The sequence below is a fragment of the Falco biarmicus genome, chromosome 6, assembly GCF_023638135.1.
Source record: "Falco biarmicus isolate bFalBia1 chromosome 6, bFalBia1.pri, whole genome shotgun sequence".
NCBI classification, from domain to species: domain Eukaryota; kingdom Metazoa; phylum Chordata; class Aves; order Falconiformes; family Falconidae; genus Falco; species Falco biarmicus.
The window spans coordinates 78,544,247-78,563,170 of record NC_079293.1 but is presented as its reverse complement, the minus strand read 5'-3'; the positions used below and the strand labels follow the sequence as shown (position 1 = coordinate 78,563,170).

At 43.0% G+C, this 18,924-nt stretch overlaps 1 protein-coding gene across 3 annotated transcripts in view; it reads left to right on the top strand.

The window, feature by feature from the left end:
* EVA1A (eva-1 homolog A, regulator of programmed cell death) overlaps positions 1-18,924 on the top strand; it is a 224,266-nt gene that overhangs the window by 87,859 nt on the left and 117,483 nt on the right. For all 3 annotated transcript variants that reach the window (XM_056344312.1, XM_056344309.1, XM_056344310.1), the window contains one exon: positions 13,299-13,451. In XM_056344312.1, the coding sequence (XP_056200287.1) occupies positions 13,299-13,451 (153 nt within the window). The remainder of the gene's footprint in view (positions 1-13,298; positions 13,452-18,924) is intronic.

The following is an 18,924-nucleotide window of genomic DNA, read 5'->3' as shown; positions in this document are numbered from 1 at the left end:
CAGATATGTGCATGGGACTGCTTTTAAATGTCAGGTGTTTGGCAGTTCTGGGTATTCTCTGTGCTTGTAAATAAATAAATACACTATGTGTGTGTGCACTTTTAATTTTAAGGTATAGGGTATTTAAGGAGGTCAGAAATAATCAATAAAATGTTCTGTTCTGTCTCAGTTTGGGGAAAGTGAGACTTATTTGTTGCTGCTATGTGATTTGAGGGTCAGGGTTCATCAAAGCGTAGAGAGGCTTAGCTTTTATTGTATTTTCCCATAGCATGTGAGCCTTAGATTGTAATACGCACCAGCCTTTGAAAAGATGTTTGAAAGCGCAGTACAGGTCTCAGCAGAGCACAGCTATGACTGGTGCTTCTAAACTTGGAGGTGCCTCTGCAATCATCCTGCTATTGGCAGCCGCAACAGAGTCCCCAGAAGGTCCCTGCAGGTCAAGGTTGGCACATGTTGCCATAGCAGTGAAACCTGAAGTTGCTCACTGCTAGTGAAGGTGTAGTCTGGCATCCAGCACTGGCCAGGGGTGGTTTCCAGTGCAAAGTCTGGGTATGGACACTCTGTTTTAGAGGATAAAGAAGTGGACCAGAGTGGGTTGTCCCATGCCAGCCGACCTCAGTGCCAGAGAACTGGCACATTTAATTTATTATCAGGGCCAATGTAGCCTGAGATCCACACCCAAAGCACACTGAAGCCTAGGATCAAGCCCTGAACACACAGAGGACTTCAGTCTCCAGGTTACCTTTCAGGATCATTAAAAAATTGCCCACAAATCCAATTATTTCTCAGGTAACATGCTGATTTGATTTAGGCCCATTAAGTATAATTACCGGGTAGGCTGCAGAAACGCATAATTAGAGAGAACTGACATACTATTTAATTGGTCTAACATGAATTTCCTCTAACTGAAATCTAGATTCACCACTGTTATTCAAACAATTTAGTGTTTGTTCATCCCCTTCACGTCAGAGACAGAGAACCGTGTAAGATCGTGTGTTATTGTAAGCTAGGAAATATTTGCTCTGTGTGCCAGACTTTCCAGAGGGGCTGCGTGGTCTAATCCTGGCTGGGAACAGGATCTGTGGGGCTGCCCAAGTCATGTTGAAGAAATAATTTCTCTTCTTTGCACTCCAGCAATACCATTGCAGCTGATTTTACCAGGGCTGGTTTGGCTCTGGGCTATGGCACAAACAGGGATCGATCTGCCCCTGCACAGCATCTGTTTGCTTACAGTGGCTTTTTGGTTGTTTAGTTATTTATTTGGCTTTATGATTTCAAAAGTGCCAATGCTCCTGAAGAAAATGGGGACATAAGCTCTTGCTTTTCTCTGCAAAGGGATTACAGAGGATGAGATGTGTTGTCTGAGTGGCCGTTCGCTGGCAGTGCTGTTGAGATAGGAGAGGGCTCCTACTCTGCTTCTGTGGCTTCCCTCATGAGTCCCCCACGCAGCACTTTTCTCGTCTCTGCCACTGCCACGCTGTCCTTGATGCGCAGTCCCATTCTTGGCTCTGAGTTACCTAAACTGCAGCCTCCTGTAATGCTGTCGTGATATTTTCCCTCTTTCCTATTGGGCAGTTGCTACTTTAGCTTATGACTTCGAGGTCTCTGGGAGAGATATCTCCATCCAGTGTTTTTTTTTTAATATTATTATTTTTATTTCATATATAAAATACTGTGTGGAGTGGCTGGATGTGATAATTGGAGGCTGGCAGGTGTGAAGCCTCCCTGTATTAATCATCCCAGTGACGTAACAAAGTGTAAATCCAAACTTTGCTGCTCTACCTTCTATTCACAAATACAAACCTAAAGCCTTTGAAGTTTCAGTAAGCCTGGATTGTGACCTGGGCTCCAATTGCAGCTCAAATCCCCCTGTAACAATACAAAAACATATTTGTGAAAGGCACGTCAAGGCTCTGAGAAATGCATCTGGGAAGGAAACTTGCATTTGTTGGCAAAGGGTGAAATGCCAGAAGTTTGTGTGGGAGTAGTAGGAGGAAAGGGGGTGGGGGAGGTCACTTTGTTCTAGTTCAGAGCCTGTAGCTTTGATACATGGGAAAACGTTTGTGCTGAGAATTGACCTGGACACAATGTTTTGAGATCAAGCAGTCATTCTCTCCACCATAGATTTAATTCTAATCTAAGCAGCCCAGTCAATGCTTGTGAAATGTCAAAGGCTTTTTTTCAAATATGGAAATGACCATCCTGATATCCTTGCCAAAATCTTACTCAGGTAACTTTATTTTTCTTAACAGCCTTAGGCAATTTTGATTTGAAAGCAACTGATTTTTAAAATCGGGTAGGAATAATTCCAATTAGATCATCTTCTGATAAAAGTGTCATCTTCGTGTTTGTACTCTATCATACAGTGAGGGAGCTGCCACACTGTGTCCTAGGAGTATCTACCTCTTGGTGAGGATGTGTGATTTTATTTTTGCCAGTGGTACTCCAAAACCTATACAAACAGCATAACACCATTACTTGTGGCAGAGCTTTTCCAGCTGTCAAAGAACTGTGAAGAGTCATCTTCTGTTGGCGGTTCCCAGGTGCTGGCGAATGTGAAGCTGCCTTATGTCAGGTCTGCTCATCAGGTTTCAGTTGGATTGGCTGAAAAGGATGAAAAGGACATTTTGGAAGGACGACCGAGGCTTGCAGTGAATGCACCTTGTTCTGCTTTTCATTTCCCTACAGTCCATTCCTTCAATATTGAATCTAGTGTGGGGTTTGCTGTTGGCTTTGCTGGGCTGAGGATTACACCTTTTCTGTTAAATTCAGTGAACGTGGCATGAAAAGCCTGGTTGCATCGTGCACCCTCAAGGCTTTCACTGCCTAGGCAGAATCTGCAAAATGCTGTGAGCAAGAGCAGAGGGCTGGAGAAAGAACAGAGGGTTTGCAGAAATTTCAGATGAGAGCAGAGCAGGACCTAAATGTATTCCTGGACCCCTTAACACTGGTGATTGATTTTAGTGCTGGGATAGACTGGTAATTCAGTAGTTATCAACCCTTTCAGAAAAGCATTAATCTCCTTCATCAGACAGGTTTATTGGTGGCAGGAGAAGTTCACTGTATTGTTTGCTGCATTGCTGTTTGGTGGGCCAGGCTTTCCAAAGCAGCACGATGGAGTGAGGGCCATTTAATGGGCACATCCTTCTGGCACAGCCACCAAGGCAACAGAATAAGCCTTTTACCTCCTGCATTCATCAGCTTGCTCTTGCTTATCTGTATTATTTCAAAACTGTTAAGGTGGTGCAGGGAGTGGAAATTTATAAGGGCAATGAAACCAGGCAGCAAACGCTGTGGTGATGAAAAGGTATAAATAAAGAAATGTTGTAAATAACAGAGGACAGATCCATCACCCTACACAATCAGGGTCAGAGAAGCTTTAATGCTAACGATTAATATTGTTCTAAGCTGTTGATGCACAGAGATTTTCAGATGTTGTCAAATAGCCCTATCTCTGTAGCACACTAATCACTTGACTGTCAGGAGCGGGATTAAGAGGAATGTGTGATTTCATTGTCAGCAAATGCAGAGATTATTGTCAGCCCCTGCCCCCATGGAGAAGGAAACTGCTGCTGACCTGGGAGAGTTAAAATAAATAAGTAATTCCCAGTTTTCTTTCAAACCTCATCAGTCAGCCCTGATTGACGTAATAATTAGGAGCCAGCAAAGACCAGGGTGCTTTCTACTGATGTAGTTGGAAAGATCCCCTTTGCTGGATCAGGTCTCTAGCATCCAGATGTGAACTGCTAAAAAAGACAGTTTCTGAAATCTGCCTCAATTGTATAAACCATAGAGCTGTGATTACAGACCCCCTTTGTCCACTGGCATTTAAATTTTCTGGGGGGTCCTAGGAAAAAAAACAAGGGTAAGAAAACCCTTATAAGCCATGACTTTTTAGTGAAGGACAAGGAAGGGATACGCCGCAGTCTCTGTGCTGGGATGGGTGGGTCAAGAGCATTGCCAGAAGGAAGCGGGAGCCTTTGCCCTCATGGACTTCAAGAGATCCAGCCCATCCTTAGGCATTGTGGGCACATGTGATACCTTTCCGTGCTGATGGTGGCAGCTGCATTGTGGATGGTGCTTCAGGTGTCATAACTGGCTTTGGCTGCTGCCAGAGACAAAGTGATCTGGGAGCCTTCTCCCTAGAAGAGCAAGGGGGTGTTCTCAGGGCAATTAACCAGAATGAACACAAGGAGACCAAGTTTTTAAAAATGAAACCCATAAATCTAAATCTCAACACGGTCCTACTGTGGTAGAGGTTTGCAAGCTCTGAACAATAGATTTTTAAAATTTTCTGGCATACTGATGGAGAACTGTGAGAAGAAGAGCATGTCCCGGAAACAATATGCTTATGAACCAAACTGAGATGCTGCAAAGGTTTACTTCTGTGAAAGTTTGGATCTGTTATATTGAGTCCAGAGTTTAAACCATGCATGTAGGCCTCACAGAACACGGAGGTAAATTTACACAGCACTTCTGCAGGGGGTCCTGTATATGGACTTACTCAAAACAGAAAATATAGATCAATTGCTCTCCTCAAATAACTGTCTCTTGGCAAAGAGCAAAGAAGAGTAAAACTTCTTTGGGGTAGAGGTGTGGCAATGAACTCCTTCCCATACTGTGAATTTCTTCGATAGATTTTCAATATGAGTCCTGCATTTTTAAAAGAGGTATCTCCTGCTATTTTCAGCCTTTCCTTGTACTAATGCTGCATCAAGCTCTTCGCGATTACATGCTTATTTTTCTGACTACTTAAAAGGCACTGGAGGCTGTCACCTAGTAATGACTCTGGGAACTGGGACTTCTAAAGCAACTGTGATGAATTTGGGAGATTTGGTAACTGTATTTATCTCAGCTGCACTTTTTCTTCTTGGGCAAAGCCATTGAGAGAATACTGTGTGTTTAATTATTTAAGTCAGTAACGAACTAGCTTTGAATCTTGTAAGCCTCACTTTCCTGTATTTTATGCTCTAGGCAACCCCATGGATTATGTGTAAAAATATCAATCAGGTATCCTTTTAATGTTCCTGTGTCAGAATTATTACTGCCAGTATTTTAACATTTGGAGAAGACTGTTTTAATGATATAGGACTAAATTATCCCTTTCAGCTATTTTAGTAATAACTTTAAGCAGCAATACTCCAGATTTACACTGTCACTTGAAGAGAAGAACAAAAGCGCTGTGAGCAGTGGTACTAATGAAGTCTTTTTATATACAAGTAATTCAAGTGATTTTCCAATTCAAGTGATTTTTTTCTGTAGTGCATCCCTCCCATCTTTTCATTGCAGTATCAAAGATTTTCACTGTGTTTCCTATGTTGCCTCCTATGGTGTAGCTAGTCCAGAATTATCCATGCTAACTGCCAGGTATTACATCCATGCTGGCTGGCTGGTGGGACAGAGGAACAATTACAACCAGCTTTGGCACTGAATTGGCTCCCTTCTGTAATTGGCTACCAGTTCTTAAAAAATGTATGGGGACTTAACTAGATTGGTCATCTCAATGTTTCTGACAAATTTCACTGAAATTTAGTCAGCAGGTCCTCAGGTCCTTGGAAGGAGGACTAATAAATGGTGAGGCAGAGGTTTAGGCAGCACAACACCAGTAAATCGCAGCTGCTTCAGAAAATCAGCCTAAATTAATTAGTGGAAGAAGCAGGGTAAGAATTAAATTTGTCCTGGGCTCCCAAGTGTTTTGTTTAGCTCTCATCTCACAGTCTAGCATGTTTCATCTGGAAGAGCTTCAGGGGAACCTTAGTGCTCTCTACAACTACCTGAGAGGAGGCTGTAGGCAGGTGGGGTAGGTCTCTTCTCCCAGCTAACAAACAATAGGACAAGAGGAAACGACCTCAGGTTATGCCAGGGGAGGTTTAGATTGGATATTAGGAAAAATGTCTTCACTGAAAGGGTGGTCAAGCATTGAAACAGGCTGCCCAGGGAGGTGGTGGGATCACCATCCCTGGAAGTGTTTAAAAAATGTGTAGCTGTGGCACTTAGGGACATAGTTTAGTGATGGACTTGACAGTGCTGGGTTAAGGGTTGGACTTGATGATCTTAAAGGTCTGTTCCAACCTAAATGATTCTATGATTCTACATTTTGATATTGTTCCCTTTTTTCTCCTTTGATAACCGTATATCTCTGTCCAACAGGAAAGTGCAACTAGGTGCGTGTGAACTCTATTTTGGAAATGAAATGTAGCAGTTAATTTGCAGCACTGCAAGCCTTTGCACAGCAGAATATAAAAAGGCAGCTATTTCAGACTAATGAAAGTGACAGTGGGGAAAGGAACCTTTTAAACATTGCAAATTGGATGGGTGCACCGGAGGTGTAATTTTAAAGGAATCTGACAAGGTCATTTGCAAAGAACAATCTTCTTACTTGTCGAAATGGTTTCAGACCTCCAAAACTTGGTGCTCTTGAGTTTTCAGGGTACTTCTGAAGTTGGCAAACTGCCTATTTCATGTAACTCTAGACTGTCATCTGAGCTGTATGTTTCAGAGTTTCAGATTAGCTTCTGCAGTGCACTCCATGCCATCAAGGGTAGCAAACTTCAGTTTTTAAAATTTAATTTACAGTATCTTCACAAAAAATTTCTCAAGGGAGAATTGAACTGAAATAATGTTAAAAGATACTTCTGTGCAAATGTATGAAATTGTGACAGTCTCACTTTTTTATGCTGCAAATTAAAAGCCGCAATCCTTTTTAGATCCTGTCTGTTGAAATGAGGGAATGACCAGGTAGCCCACAGCTTAAGTGCTTGTGGGGGAGTCAGAGGAAAGGCTGTACTGAAGGACTCTGGAGACCTTTTCTGTCCTGGAAAGGTTTCCCCCCCACATTCCTGCTTAAGGGAATACTGACTTGATTGAGATGGATTTATTCAAATCTTGAGATGAACGGAAGGTTCTCATTAGCAGCATGTTCACATGGATGAGGAGGAAGCTCTGGAACTCAGGATACGAGGTGCATGTTATAAGTGAAAGGAAATTGGAAGAAAACAAAAAACAAGGAGCCATAGCAATGTACACTGGTCTAAAGAGCAGGCATTTGCCACTGTGAGGAATTTCTGATCTATGTTGACCTCTTTGCATTTGGGCACTTGGAGGCCAGAATCTGTTTATATCTTCAAAAGTGTAAAAGAAGATGTAAAATTCAGGTAACAAGTACTTGCTTGAAATGAAAAGTAAGTAATTGTATGAACACAGGAATAGGAGTATGGGGAAGAGGTTTGAACAGGAGCACTGACTGGAAAATATCCTTTTAGTACAATTACCTTCTTCACAGAAGACTGTAGGAGTCAATGAAAGCTGTCCAAGGCACCTTTGCTCTCTCTGCTTTGAGATGTACTTTTCTATTTTAATTTTGGGAGGATGGGCTTAAATTTACATGCACTCAAAAAAATTCCCTATATCTTACAGAAGGTCCTGGGAATTAGCTGATTATGGGGGGAAATAAAAATATATAAAATCAAGAGTCACAAGTTACAAGGAAGGGTACTGGATGGGTATCTCCAAGATGAGCTTTTTATGGGCAGTCCTGTTGCACAGGCACTCTTGCTCTAGGATGCTGCTTAGAGGTATCTGTCCTAGTGTTTAATAGGTTTCTTGTCTTGAAGACTCACCTTCGTGGTTCCCCCAGAAGAGATAGTAACAGGTACTCACTTACTCATCTCTCACGCGATTAACTGGATCACTGAAACAGATTGCCCAAGCAAGTTGTGGAGTCTCAGTCCTTAGAGGTGTTAAAAACTTGTATCGGCATGGCCCTCAGCAACCTGCTGCTCTAGTTGACCCTGGTATGAACACGGAGATTGGCCTAGACAGTCTCCAGAGGTCCCTTCTGTCCTTTGTGACTCTGTGAATTATGATCTAGAGTGGCTACATCCATAGTAAAGAGTTCATATTTCCATGGTTAACCCTTATTTTGGCTTTTCTCTTTAGGCTGACACAAAAGATTGTTATGTGGTGACTTTTGCAATGTAAATATTCTGCCTAGACATCTGCTGAAATGAGAAAAATCTCACCGCATGTGAGACTGTGAGGTCACCATATTTATTATTTGGTGATGACTTCCAGTGTCCATAAAAGTTTGTTGAATTTTAACTTGTGACTAAAATGTCGCGTATCCCACGTGTGCTGCCTGGCTCACTGTGCATCTCAGCTGTTCAGCATTGCAACCAGGCTGCATCTGATAGGTGCAGTAAGAGATGCAGGCGGGAAGAGTGACATGGACCGTCGGAGCTGTGCCTGCCATTAACACAGTTCAGAGTGGCTAAGTGAGAAAGGGAGCTGTCCCTTCACCCTTCTTCACAGGTGAACACTAACCACTACCCAATACTTCAACACATTCATACATCGTTTAAAGGAAAATAGGTGTTGGTGGAATGGCTGGATATAATGAAGAGTTACAAATTTCAAGGCAAGAAATTTTCTTTGTTTTGGGTGGTATGCAGTGGAACAGCTAGCAAAGCTGGGATGAAGGTGAGCAAGGTAAAAACTGGGCTAAAGAGAAGCTATTGGCTAACATGGAGTGCAGTTTAATTCTGAAGTGGCATCTTGGGTGCATTCTCACTAATTTAACAGCTACAAACTAGTGAGATAGACTTCTATGGGAAATAATCCTGACCTGATAAGAAAGTGGGCAAACCTATCTCCTACAAAATCTCTTTGCTCAGATCCTTCATTCTAAGATTTAAATCCTTTAGGATTTTGTGAGGAAGACACATTTCTCTCTACATGTGTTTCCAGCTCTTTGATCTAGGAAATAGGGTCAACTGTTATGCTCTGATTGTGTGAAGCACACATATTTTAATTAGCAAAAATTCATAATTTTTTCCACAAGTTCTGTTGAAAAACACAATTTTAGGCAAGGTAGACCTCTGGCATTAATGCATTCCATCACTTTGTTAGACCCAAAATCTTTTTATAAGCTTTCTCTCTGAGGTCTTGCAGAGATTGAGCCAACTGACATTTAGTTTTGAGCTTCCTAATCATGATCAGTCAAAAAATTGTTATGGACCATAGTGAAAAAAGACACTGGGTAAATGTGTTTACTACAGGTCAATACTTTAGTATTCCTGCACACATCCTTAATTACAAAGGGTCGTCTTGTTCACTTGACTGTTTAAGAGAGCCAATTTTTCCATTAGAAACATTTATAATTGTTTTCCTTTAATTGTTCTAGCTATGTTGTAATCATGTCATTTAATGACCTTTAAAAATGTGTCTAGAAAAGCCTGCAGCTGTTCCCTCCTTGGTTTCTCTCTACTGAGTTATATTTAAGCCAGTGTCTCTGAAAACAGTCAGTAATAAAAGGGATATTATCCTTAGCAAATATCTTAATCATGGTAAATCTCTGTTGCCCTACAAATGACTGCATGGGGGATTAGAGTTGAGTAAGCCATTTGCTGAATATCACTGCCACCTTTCCTAGGCCATTTAAGCATGTTTAATTTTTCAGGGTGAAACATGAAACCCACTAATACAAATGTTTGCATTTGGACTGAATTATATCCAGACTATAACAGTTATAGCAGGCTTAGGACCAGATTGTGACTGATCTGTAGGAGGCCAGTTCTTGGGAGAGTGAGAGAGAAAATGTAGATTCGTTCCCAGCCCCAGCTCTATGTCACTTGTGCTGCCTCAGTTCATTTCAATATTTATATAAGGCTATTATGGGTTGAAGTACCAGTAAATATATGGATGATACTTAGCTCTGTATTTTTTTTTTATATCAGTCACAGTCCTTACCGTCATCCGATGCCTGGGAGCCATCAGTGCCTGGCTGTGGTTCATCCTGGCTAAGACAGAGGTGGCAATGCTACAAAGCAGAAAATACTTCCAGGGACTTGTCTCCTCTGTAACATCACTTTCTATCTGCTTGTTTATCCAGATTTCTATCAGGTTGCCCAGAAACACTGAGAGTATCTGTTCTCCAGTGATCAAGCTTAAGGGAACCTTTTGGGAGTCTGAAATACTGCTGCATATTTCATGCTTTCTTTTCTCTTCTTTTTTAATTCCTCCTAAGAAAGCAGTGTCTTCTATGTGTGCCAGCCCAGGGGACTGCAGCCCTAACCAGTTTGGACTCAGCCAGATCCTTGGGAACTGGCGGCTCCAATAGTTGTTTCCTAAAGCAGAATTTAGTGATGGTGAGGTCCATCTGTTTCAGGTGGTACAGCCCTCTTACTCAACACTGCAGTGTGCCACGAGCATATCGCCCATAAACTGTGCTGGTTCCCAAGGAGTGTGTGCTCAGATTCACCTCCCTGGTCTAATGTCTTGAGCCATCCATCAGGCAGCTTCCCCTATAAGCCCTGAACACAACTTCCCAACAAGGGTAAGAACTGTGGATGTGAGAGGCAGAGGTTTGTTGCTGACTGTCTTGTGACTGGTGGACTGATGTGCAGTGAAGATGTGAATGTCTGTGCATCCCAGTGTCTTCTGGGCTAAATGCCACACTTGCTGTGTTTAAATCCCAGTTGCCAAATGACTAGCCCTGACTTTGAATGGTTGGCAGAATTTAATAAATATTCTAAGGACCTTAAATGGGTCCACAGGACATGTGATTAAGCAATCACTTATACTTGTTAATTGGGAGATGTAGCTAATAATAACCAAATTAGAAGAGGAAATTGAGTTAGTGCCTTGTAAGAAATAAGACCTTCACAGAGGACCCTGGCACTCGCTCATTAGAGGTTTCAAAATTGATCTTTTTCTAAAGTTAATCAACTATTTCGTATTTCAACCACTTCAGCCAGTCACAAGTACTCTTCTTTTCCATAATATTGGTTTAACGTTAACTATGTATAGCTTGTTCTATTGCAGAGTTTTGTGCCTTTGTGCTTTTAGCTTGAATCCATGGGTTTTTTTTCCCTAAGGGAAAAAAAAAGGTCTATCAAGTCTATAAAGTTCTATTATACTCTGTTAAGTTTTACACTGTATAACCAGATTAAATCTTTGATCCCATTTCCCTCACAGGAGAACCAAAAATCCCATGGGAGACAATTATAGGTGAAGACAATAACCCTTAGTACCTTCAATGTATTATTCAGGTGCTTTCATGGTGATAGTGGATGAAATACGTCCATAAATAAAATGGTGATTGATTCTTCACAGCTGTATGAGGTTCCTCTTTCCCTACATAATTGGATGTTGAAAAGAGATCTGTTCCTGATTCCTGTCACTGTTTTACACACTCCACTGGTTGTGGGTTTATATCTACAGGTATTATTGAAGGTTGTGTTCTTCACACAGATTCTCCCATGAATGAGTTAGGTCTTAATTCTGTCTTCATCTACAGGGATAGATGAGAAAGTGTTTTCCCATTCAATAAATATTTTAGAGGTTTAAATGTTTCCCTGCATTGGGATAAAAACTAGGATTTCACAGAGATTTTTGGAAAAAGGCTGCAGAGTGAGAAGGAAGATTACATACTGGAATAGCGTCTGGGCTTAAGATTCTCACCCAGACTATGAGGGTTTGGATCAGGGTTTTCACATTCCAGGTGGATGCTCTGATCACTAGGTAATAGGCTATTTTTAAGGGGGCTATTTTTTGGCTTTGAGTAGGAATTTACAAGCTGAGCATGAGAAGTCATTTGTTCTCAGATGTTTCTTTTAAATCAGGATGTGCTTGTCTTGGTATAGTATGTGTTTTCTCCATGCAGTTTCTTCTGAAAAAATCTCATCTAATGTAGAAATTAGACCTACTTTGAGAACAGGTTAAACCAGATGACCTCCTGAGGCATCTTCCAACCTAAATTCTTCTATGATTCAGTTTTGGTGGAAAATTACTCCATCTCCAATAAGGAAAAATTATTCTTAAACCTATAGTTACAATACAATGAAAAAATGTCACATTAAATGTTAGCTGTCATGTTGTAAAGACTGAAGTATTAAACAATAAAGTAATTATTAGCTAGTGTTCTCAGTTACTGAGTGGTTTGATGCATATGGACTTTGCCTAAGTTCTTATATACATATTTGTGTATACACACACACACACGTATAGGTGTGTTTTTGTGTGTGGTAGTAGGCATAGAGGACCAGTGACAAGGAGAGACAAAAGTCATGTCTATGCTAGGTAATGATACAGGGCCAGGGGCAGCTCCAGGCACTGGCTGATGATTATCTACGCTTTTTGGTTATTAGCGTGCTCTGTGGTACAATTTTGACCTGGTACAACTAGAAGCATTTCAGATGAAATGACTGATCATGCTTTGGAGGTTACCATGGGTCAAGGACCCTTCTCACTAAGCAATGTCAATGCTGTTGTAACTACATTTCTAATAGTAAATAACAGAATCAAGTGGAATGTCACTCTACTGAGGCTGAGGGGTTTGAGGTTGTTATATTCCTGGCTGTGCCCTGGGTTGCCTGTGGGGTCTGTAGACATGCCACTGAAGTTTTCTTAGTCTTTCTTTCACACTTGTAGATGTCTAGCTGTAAAGACTCAGCTCTTAAAAATGTTTGTCTTCTGTGGTGTGTTGGCAGACACATGGGAAGGGCCTGTTCTAGGTTGGGACCTCTAGAGGTTCCCATAATACAAATAATAATAGCAAAGAGAAGGGAATGACATGTGATGTCTGATGAAACAATTGCCCAGTCTCCTTGATGGATGTAAACTGAGTGATTGTGCTGTGTGCACCAGCCTTACAAAAGCAAGAGTATATTTTGCTTTGTCGGATGGACCATTTTAAGAAGGATTTGCGGAGCAGCTTTGCGTATCTGAATTTGCAACATGCAAGAGCAGCTTCCATCATTAACAAATTTTGTATAGTTCCTATTGAATCTGCCAAGGGACACCTGCTGTGAAAAAAAAAAAGCTATTGAGCATAATTGTGTTTGCATTTGGGCTGCCGTGATGTAGGAAAAATGCTTGGTACATAAAAGGCTGATCGTTGGGTGAGAAAAGTGCCTAAAGATAGGCTTTTACCTTACCCTGACACAGGCTGCTGATATTGCTGTGTTGAAGTCCCTCAATGGCCATGCCTCACTTATTTGTCTGCAAAATGAAATTATTGGCTATTTACTGGAACTGACATGTGCTTGGTTAAAACACGTTCGTTAAATGTACTGATAGTGCCAGAGGGAGAATGCACAATGCAAATGATCAGTGCTATTCTAGCAAATGCAGTTGTAAGGCTGGGATCGTGCTGGCAGCTGATGTGTATCTCTGGGTGCGTGCCCAGGCTGGCTGCTGCCTCTGACAAGCTCACACCATGGTGAGGTGAGGAGGGCTCCTTTCATGCTGAGTGCCTGCCTCTGGATCAGCTGAGTAATTAAGTGTTTGTTTCCTTCCAGATGAATACAAGAGTAAAGTAGCCTGTGAAGATGACAAGCTGAGGCTAAGCTGTAAGAAGAGCATGGTGATAGCCATTTATTCTGCTATCTTTGGAAGGACGCAAGGAGGCAGCCTGGAGTGCCCATACCAAAACCTAGGGATGCCCATGATTGGTAAGCAGGGGAATGGCTTGACAGAGCACACTGAACTGGGCAGGGTGATTTCATTTACTGTCAGCATGGTAGAGCTGACACAGACTCTGATTAAGAAAAGCAGGACTGGGACATGTAGCCTGCCGACAGTGGTGCTCCTGGTGTGTGGTACCTTGTTAACCAGTGGCGAGCTCCATCATGAGCACTAAACTGAGGTTCAGCTAGATGCCCTACCCAAGTCACCAGGCTGCAGACTTTTAGCGCATTCATCAGATTATATGCTTGAAGGTAGACCTTGAATTTCTTGTTTGATTTTCTGTCCTTCTGGTGGTTCATAGACTGAACCTCTAGTTATAATATGGAGGAGGATATTATTGGTGGATGTTATGGACCATCTGCGCCCAAGCCAAGCCTTGAAGTTGCATTTAAACTTCAAGTTAAAGCAAGGGGTGAAAATTCAAAAAGCAAGTTGTTAAGTTGCGTCATGTTACTGTTTACTTACAGTACCTTCAAGCAGCTGCTTTACTCTCAGGCTATCATAGTCTCACATTCATGTGTGTAAGATCAGTAAGTTTAGAAAAAAGTCACTAGAACTGTCTGTTTTGAGCCAATGTGAAATGACTTTGAATATTTTAGGCTGTGGTAGAGAAAGCAACCGCCTGCAGCACAAAATCCTGTGGTCAGAATTTCTCATCGTCTTGCTCTGCAGAGGTGAGACGAAATTAACTGGATTCCCAAAGGAATCGCCTCCAGAGGGGGAAAGGCTTTAGAGGGGGCTGTACAGGGGAGCTCGAGCTGCTGCTATTGCCTGTGCTGGTATCTGTTCCGCTGTATCTGGGGATCTTTGGCTTCATAGCTGGTGATCCAGTGCTCTTAAGGAGTTAAATGCTATTCAAATGGAAGCATATGAAGTGACTGCTTGGAAATATGATATGCAGATGCTGGGTGTCAGTAGGAAACCACAGGTGGAATCAGGCCAGTCGGGTTATTTGTGCAGCGTGGTGAGCACCTCAGTTGTGTAGCTGTGAAAATCTGAGCACTTGCAGCACAGCTGAGTAGTGCAGGGTGTCCCACCCAGCCCCATGGTTCAGATGCCTGGGAGAAGAGTTACCGTCCTTTAACAAGGACATCTTCCATTTCCTGAGGTGACCTATGTCCCTGGATGTGCTTCTGTTGTCCGGGGTGCAGAAGCCATAACAGATATGTGCAACAGGTTAGCCTAGACCTCTTTCATGTGGTGTTTGGGATGGGCTAAGACTGTGTGTGCTGGGTGCTGTGGCAGTTCGGCTGCTGGGTGATAACTTGCCAAATCAGCGAAACACGATGGGTTTCTAGCATAGACGTGAGCACACTGCTCCTTTGTCTGAGCTGGGAGAGCAGGAACAGGCACGTACTGGTGACAAGGTGCTAGTGCTGGGACTGGCTCTTGAATATTGGCGTGAAGCAAAACTCTATGTGAAGCCACAAAGGGTAAAGTTTTACCCGGATGCAAACTCCCGAAACTTGTACTGGCTGAGAGCAGGGTATGTGGCAAAATCCCATCAAAAATGGGATGGGAAGCAGTGGAGCTGGGAGAGCAAGGCTGTAGCTAAGAGGACAAGCAGTGAGGTGTGACAGCAGGGCTGCATGTGCCATACCATCTACAGAGCTTGTATGCCCTGTTGTTTTCAAACTGGTCTTATGATATCTACAAATTGGACTTTTGCCCAAGGAAATAAGGTATTGGATCCTGGAGTGTGGCATGGAGTCTGCTGCTGGGACCAGGCAGGGCCTTCCTCCAGTGTCAGCTCTTAAATGAGACCAGTTACAAGAGCAGGCTCAGTATAAGACAATGTAATGCCAAGCAAGTGGTGGGAATGCAGAGGCAGCTTTACACTGAAATCCAGTGCAAGGTTTTAAGCTGTGAGCTGATGTTAAAAATGACAGTTGTTGGACAAGAGCAAATATCTGCATGCTTGGAGTTGCAGGGCATCTCTTGTATCTGTTAAGTCAGCCTGGTGCTGCTGGGGTCCTGAGGGGGGAGGTATGTCCTGCCTGCATAACAGCAAGGGGAGGGTGGACAGTATCTCTGGAACATTGGCTGGCTGCATGCCCTGCAGGGCTGGGGATGAGGGGTGAGGTACTTAACCTTGGAGCAATGTCTTCCCCAGGGTTTCCCAGGCATTTGCGCACTGTATAAGACAGACAGTATAGCTGTTGATGCTGGTGTCCCCTTGTGTGCTGAAATCCTAAGTGGAGGGTGTGTGTGTGAGCTTAACTTAAAAAAAAAAACACACGTGAGCAAGCAGGTGGTCTTTTGACTCACCATGCTCCATCTTTCAAATCCCAGCTATATTTGAGAGTGTTTGTCCAGGTCTGCTAGTGGCTGTGGTTATCACTTCTCTTGGCCCCACAGGAGAAACTGGTGTAGGATCCATCTGCAACCCAAATCAGAAAAAAGCATATTCACACCGTGCTTCCCCACAGCACACTGCAAGAAATAATAGTCCTGCCTACATTTGCAGCATTGAAGTGAGGGGGGTGTGCTCCCAGCTGCTGCTAGCAATCGTGGGAGCAGCGTGCAGTCCCCCAGCCTGCTCCAGAAACTGTACTCCTGCTACGGGCCTGCCTTGCCCAGCAGGCAACTTTGTTCCTTCAGGAGCAGGTGAAAACATCACGGCTTATAAATCAAAGCTTTCTCTAGCTAGTGAACATTTCTCTGCACGTTTCCACAGCCCCGTGATACAGGGAGGGCTGCTCCATGACAGCCTTTGATCCCAGACATTCGCAACGAGCTGATCTTACAAATATGACCGTATGACTCAGACTTCGCGGCAGCATCCAGTTCCCGTAAGGCAGAACCCAGCTATGTTCTGCACATGGAAGATTTATTCTGTTTAAATTTCATGGGACTGATGATTTGTGTCAAGTCTGAGCCTTGGCGAAGGGCCTTTTCCCGGGAAGTAGGTCCTGGACAAGTTTGCAGTGATTATTTTTATCCAGGCAGCATCAGTTTCTCAATGAGTGAAGAACCCACACTTGCCCCAAAGGTGGGGAAGGGTATCTTTTCTTCCTCTCCTAATGAGAAACAGTTCAGAAAACTTTATTCCATTTTTTCTGTGAACAAAATGCACATGTGGGTTGAATATAGAAATCTAATTTGTACAGATGAAGCTTTTAACTGCTGAGGTCTAAGATGGGGAGGAGGGGTGGCCTAATAAAGCATTGTATATATTTTTGGCTCTGCCATAAGGTAAGGGAACAAATAATGAAAATTGTATTGTTTTTGCCTTCAAAAACAAGTCCTTGTACTGCTGTAGGGAGCGTTGAAGAGGTAAAGTCCACTAATGGTGAGTTTCTCGGATTCTGCAGAGACATGAGGTATACATTAGGTGCTCAGGTGGAGGCATCTGAGGTATGGTGACATTGCAGTCCTTTATCACCTGCATAACCCAGCGATCGCTGTGCTGGTTTTGGGTGATGTAAGATCTCCAAGTCAGGCTTCACACACCATGCCGTGCCAGACACAAGTTTTCTCTCTGTCTAACATCTATACAAATGTGCTTAGCATCTGTGAAGGGAAAGTTCTTGTGAAGAACTCCATCCTATCCCTGTTATGGTAAAGAGAAAATCTGCCAGGATCCTCTTTTAACTGGCAACATGCTGAAACTTGTGTCTCTGACCGTAATGGGAAGCCCCTGCAAACAGCTGAACCACTCCTTGAAAGCCTTGGGAACTCTGAAAAGCTCCTAAAGGAATTTGACCTTGTTTGTAACTCTCTTAATAAAGCCTCCACTTTGCTGCCAGCACGTACCAAGAGAATATGCAGAGCATAGGGAGGTCTCTGGGGAAAGGGCTGTTGGCAAGCAGCAAACCATTAATATCCCTCAGCCTAGTGAGCCCTTTGCCCCTTTATTGTGCTCTTTAAAGCTGCCTCTACCTGCATCTCCGAGTGACTTCTTTATAGCAAGGGAAGCCGATTTTAAAAAATGGCCTTTTCCTGCAAGGTGGTGATCTAATTACCTAGTGGAGACTGAGGAGGAAGAACCTGGATGCAAAATGATTAACTTTTTTTTATCATTCAGTGGAGTGATGTCTTTGATCATATTCAGGGCACCTGACATGTTCACATGTACATTTTTATGGGAGCTACCCACCTGAACTAGAGTGAGATGGACATGTTCAGCTGACCTCTAACATCAGGATCCAGGTCTCCTTCTCAAGGATCCTGTCTGTCTTCATCAGGTACACAAAGTGCTAACAGCAGCTTAACTCCTCACCCTGGGCAGAAGGAATCTGGGCTTGGTTTGGGAGTCGGTGGGAGATCCTGGGAACTCTGGCTCCAAAGCCTAGCATTGGGCTGTGGTGTGTGGGTTAAGCTGAGTAGTCTGTTGAGAAGTGAAATGTCCTTGTCACTTGACACACAAGTTCTGTCCTGTGCCTCTGTAGGGGGAAAATGGATGCGTTTACAAAGCCCTGAGGAAACTCAGATGGTCAGTGGCGCTGGCGCACTCTAACTCATGGGATCTGATAATGGAAAAGCAGAGGAATGAGTTCAGCAAAGGAGCCTGTGCTTTAGGTGCTCATTCCCTGGCATTTTTCATTTTAATGTAGTGACAGAAGGTGATCCAACCCAGTTTGTTTCGATTTCCTCCTCTTAATGCAGATGTATATATGACTTGAACCAGAGCCTTCACAGTCCCTCATATAAATATTTATTATACCATATAAATAATGGACCTTTCTAGTTTGTTTATCTGTGATCAGATCTAGCACGTGAATAAGTATGAAATACATACAGTAAAAAAATCCCTTTTATTCCATGGTACATGTTACTGTTCCTGCCAACACAGAGCTGGTTTTAAGAGACTGCTGCCCCTCCAGCAATGGATTTCTGGCTCTCTTCTGTTTCACCATCCGTGACCATTTTCCACCCTGTGTTTCCATCAGCAAGTTTGTGGCTGTGCCCTAATCTTGGTCTTAAGTGAGATACTTAAAAATAAAAGTCTTTCAAACTATGGAGCTGGAGCAATGTGGGGTAGTAAGCTCTGGCACTGATGGGGGAGGCAGTGGGGTACCGGGGAAGCAGGAGAAGATGGGGTATCCACTGAAATCCGCGCTGGTCAGGTAATGCCATGTAGCATGGCCATCCTTTAGCAGGTTCGAGTGCTTGCGCCTGAAATGCTGTCATGTTATGTCCTGATTTCACCATATGGGAGATGGTGGCCTTTAAAACGGCTGTAAGGCTGGGTTGTGGGATGAGCAGCAGATGTGGAAGGGAGTTAGACTGCGTCTTTCTAATGTGCACACCAGGTTTCCAGAGCTCCCCTGCCTGTAGGTGTGACTCTATGTACATTTCATTTACATCCAGTGCAGAAACTACTTTATTATGTGTATAGCTCGTGATTAAGAACATGTTTTTAGAGGCCAGTCTGCTTGTATGTAATAAAACCCACAAGTATCCAAGTTTGAAGGCTAAATAAATATCAGTTGCTGTTCAATTCACATATTATAC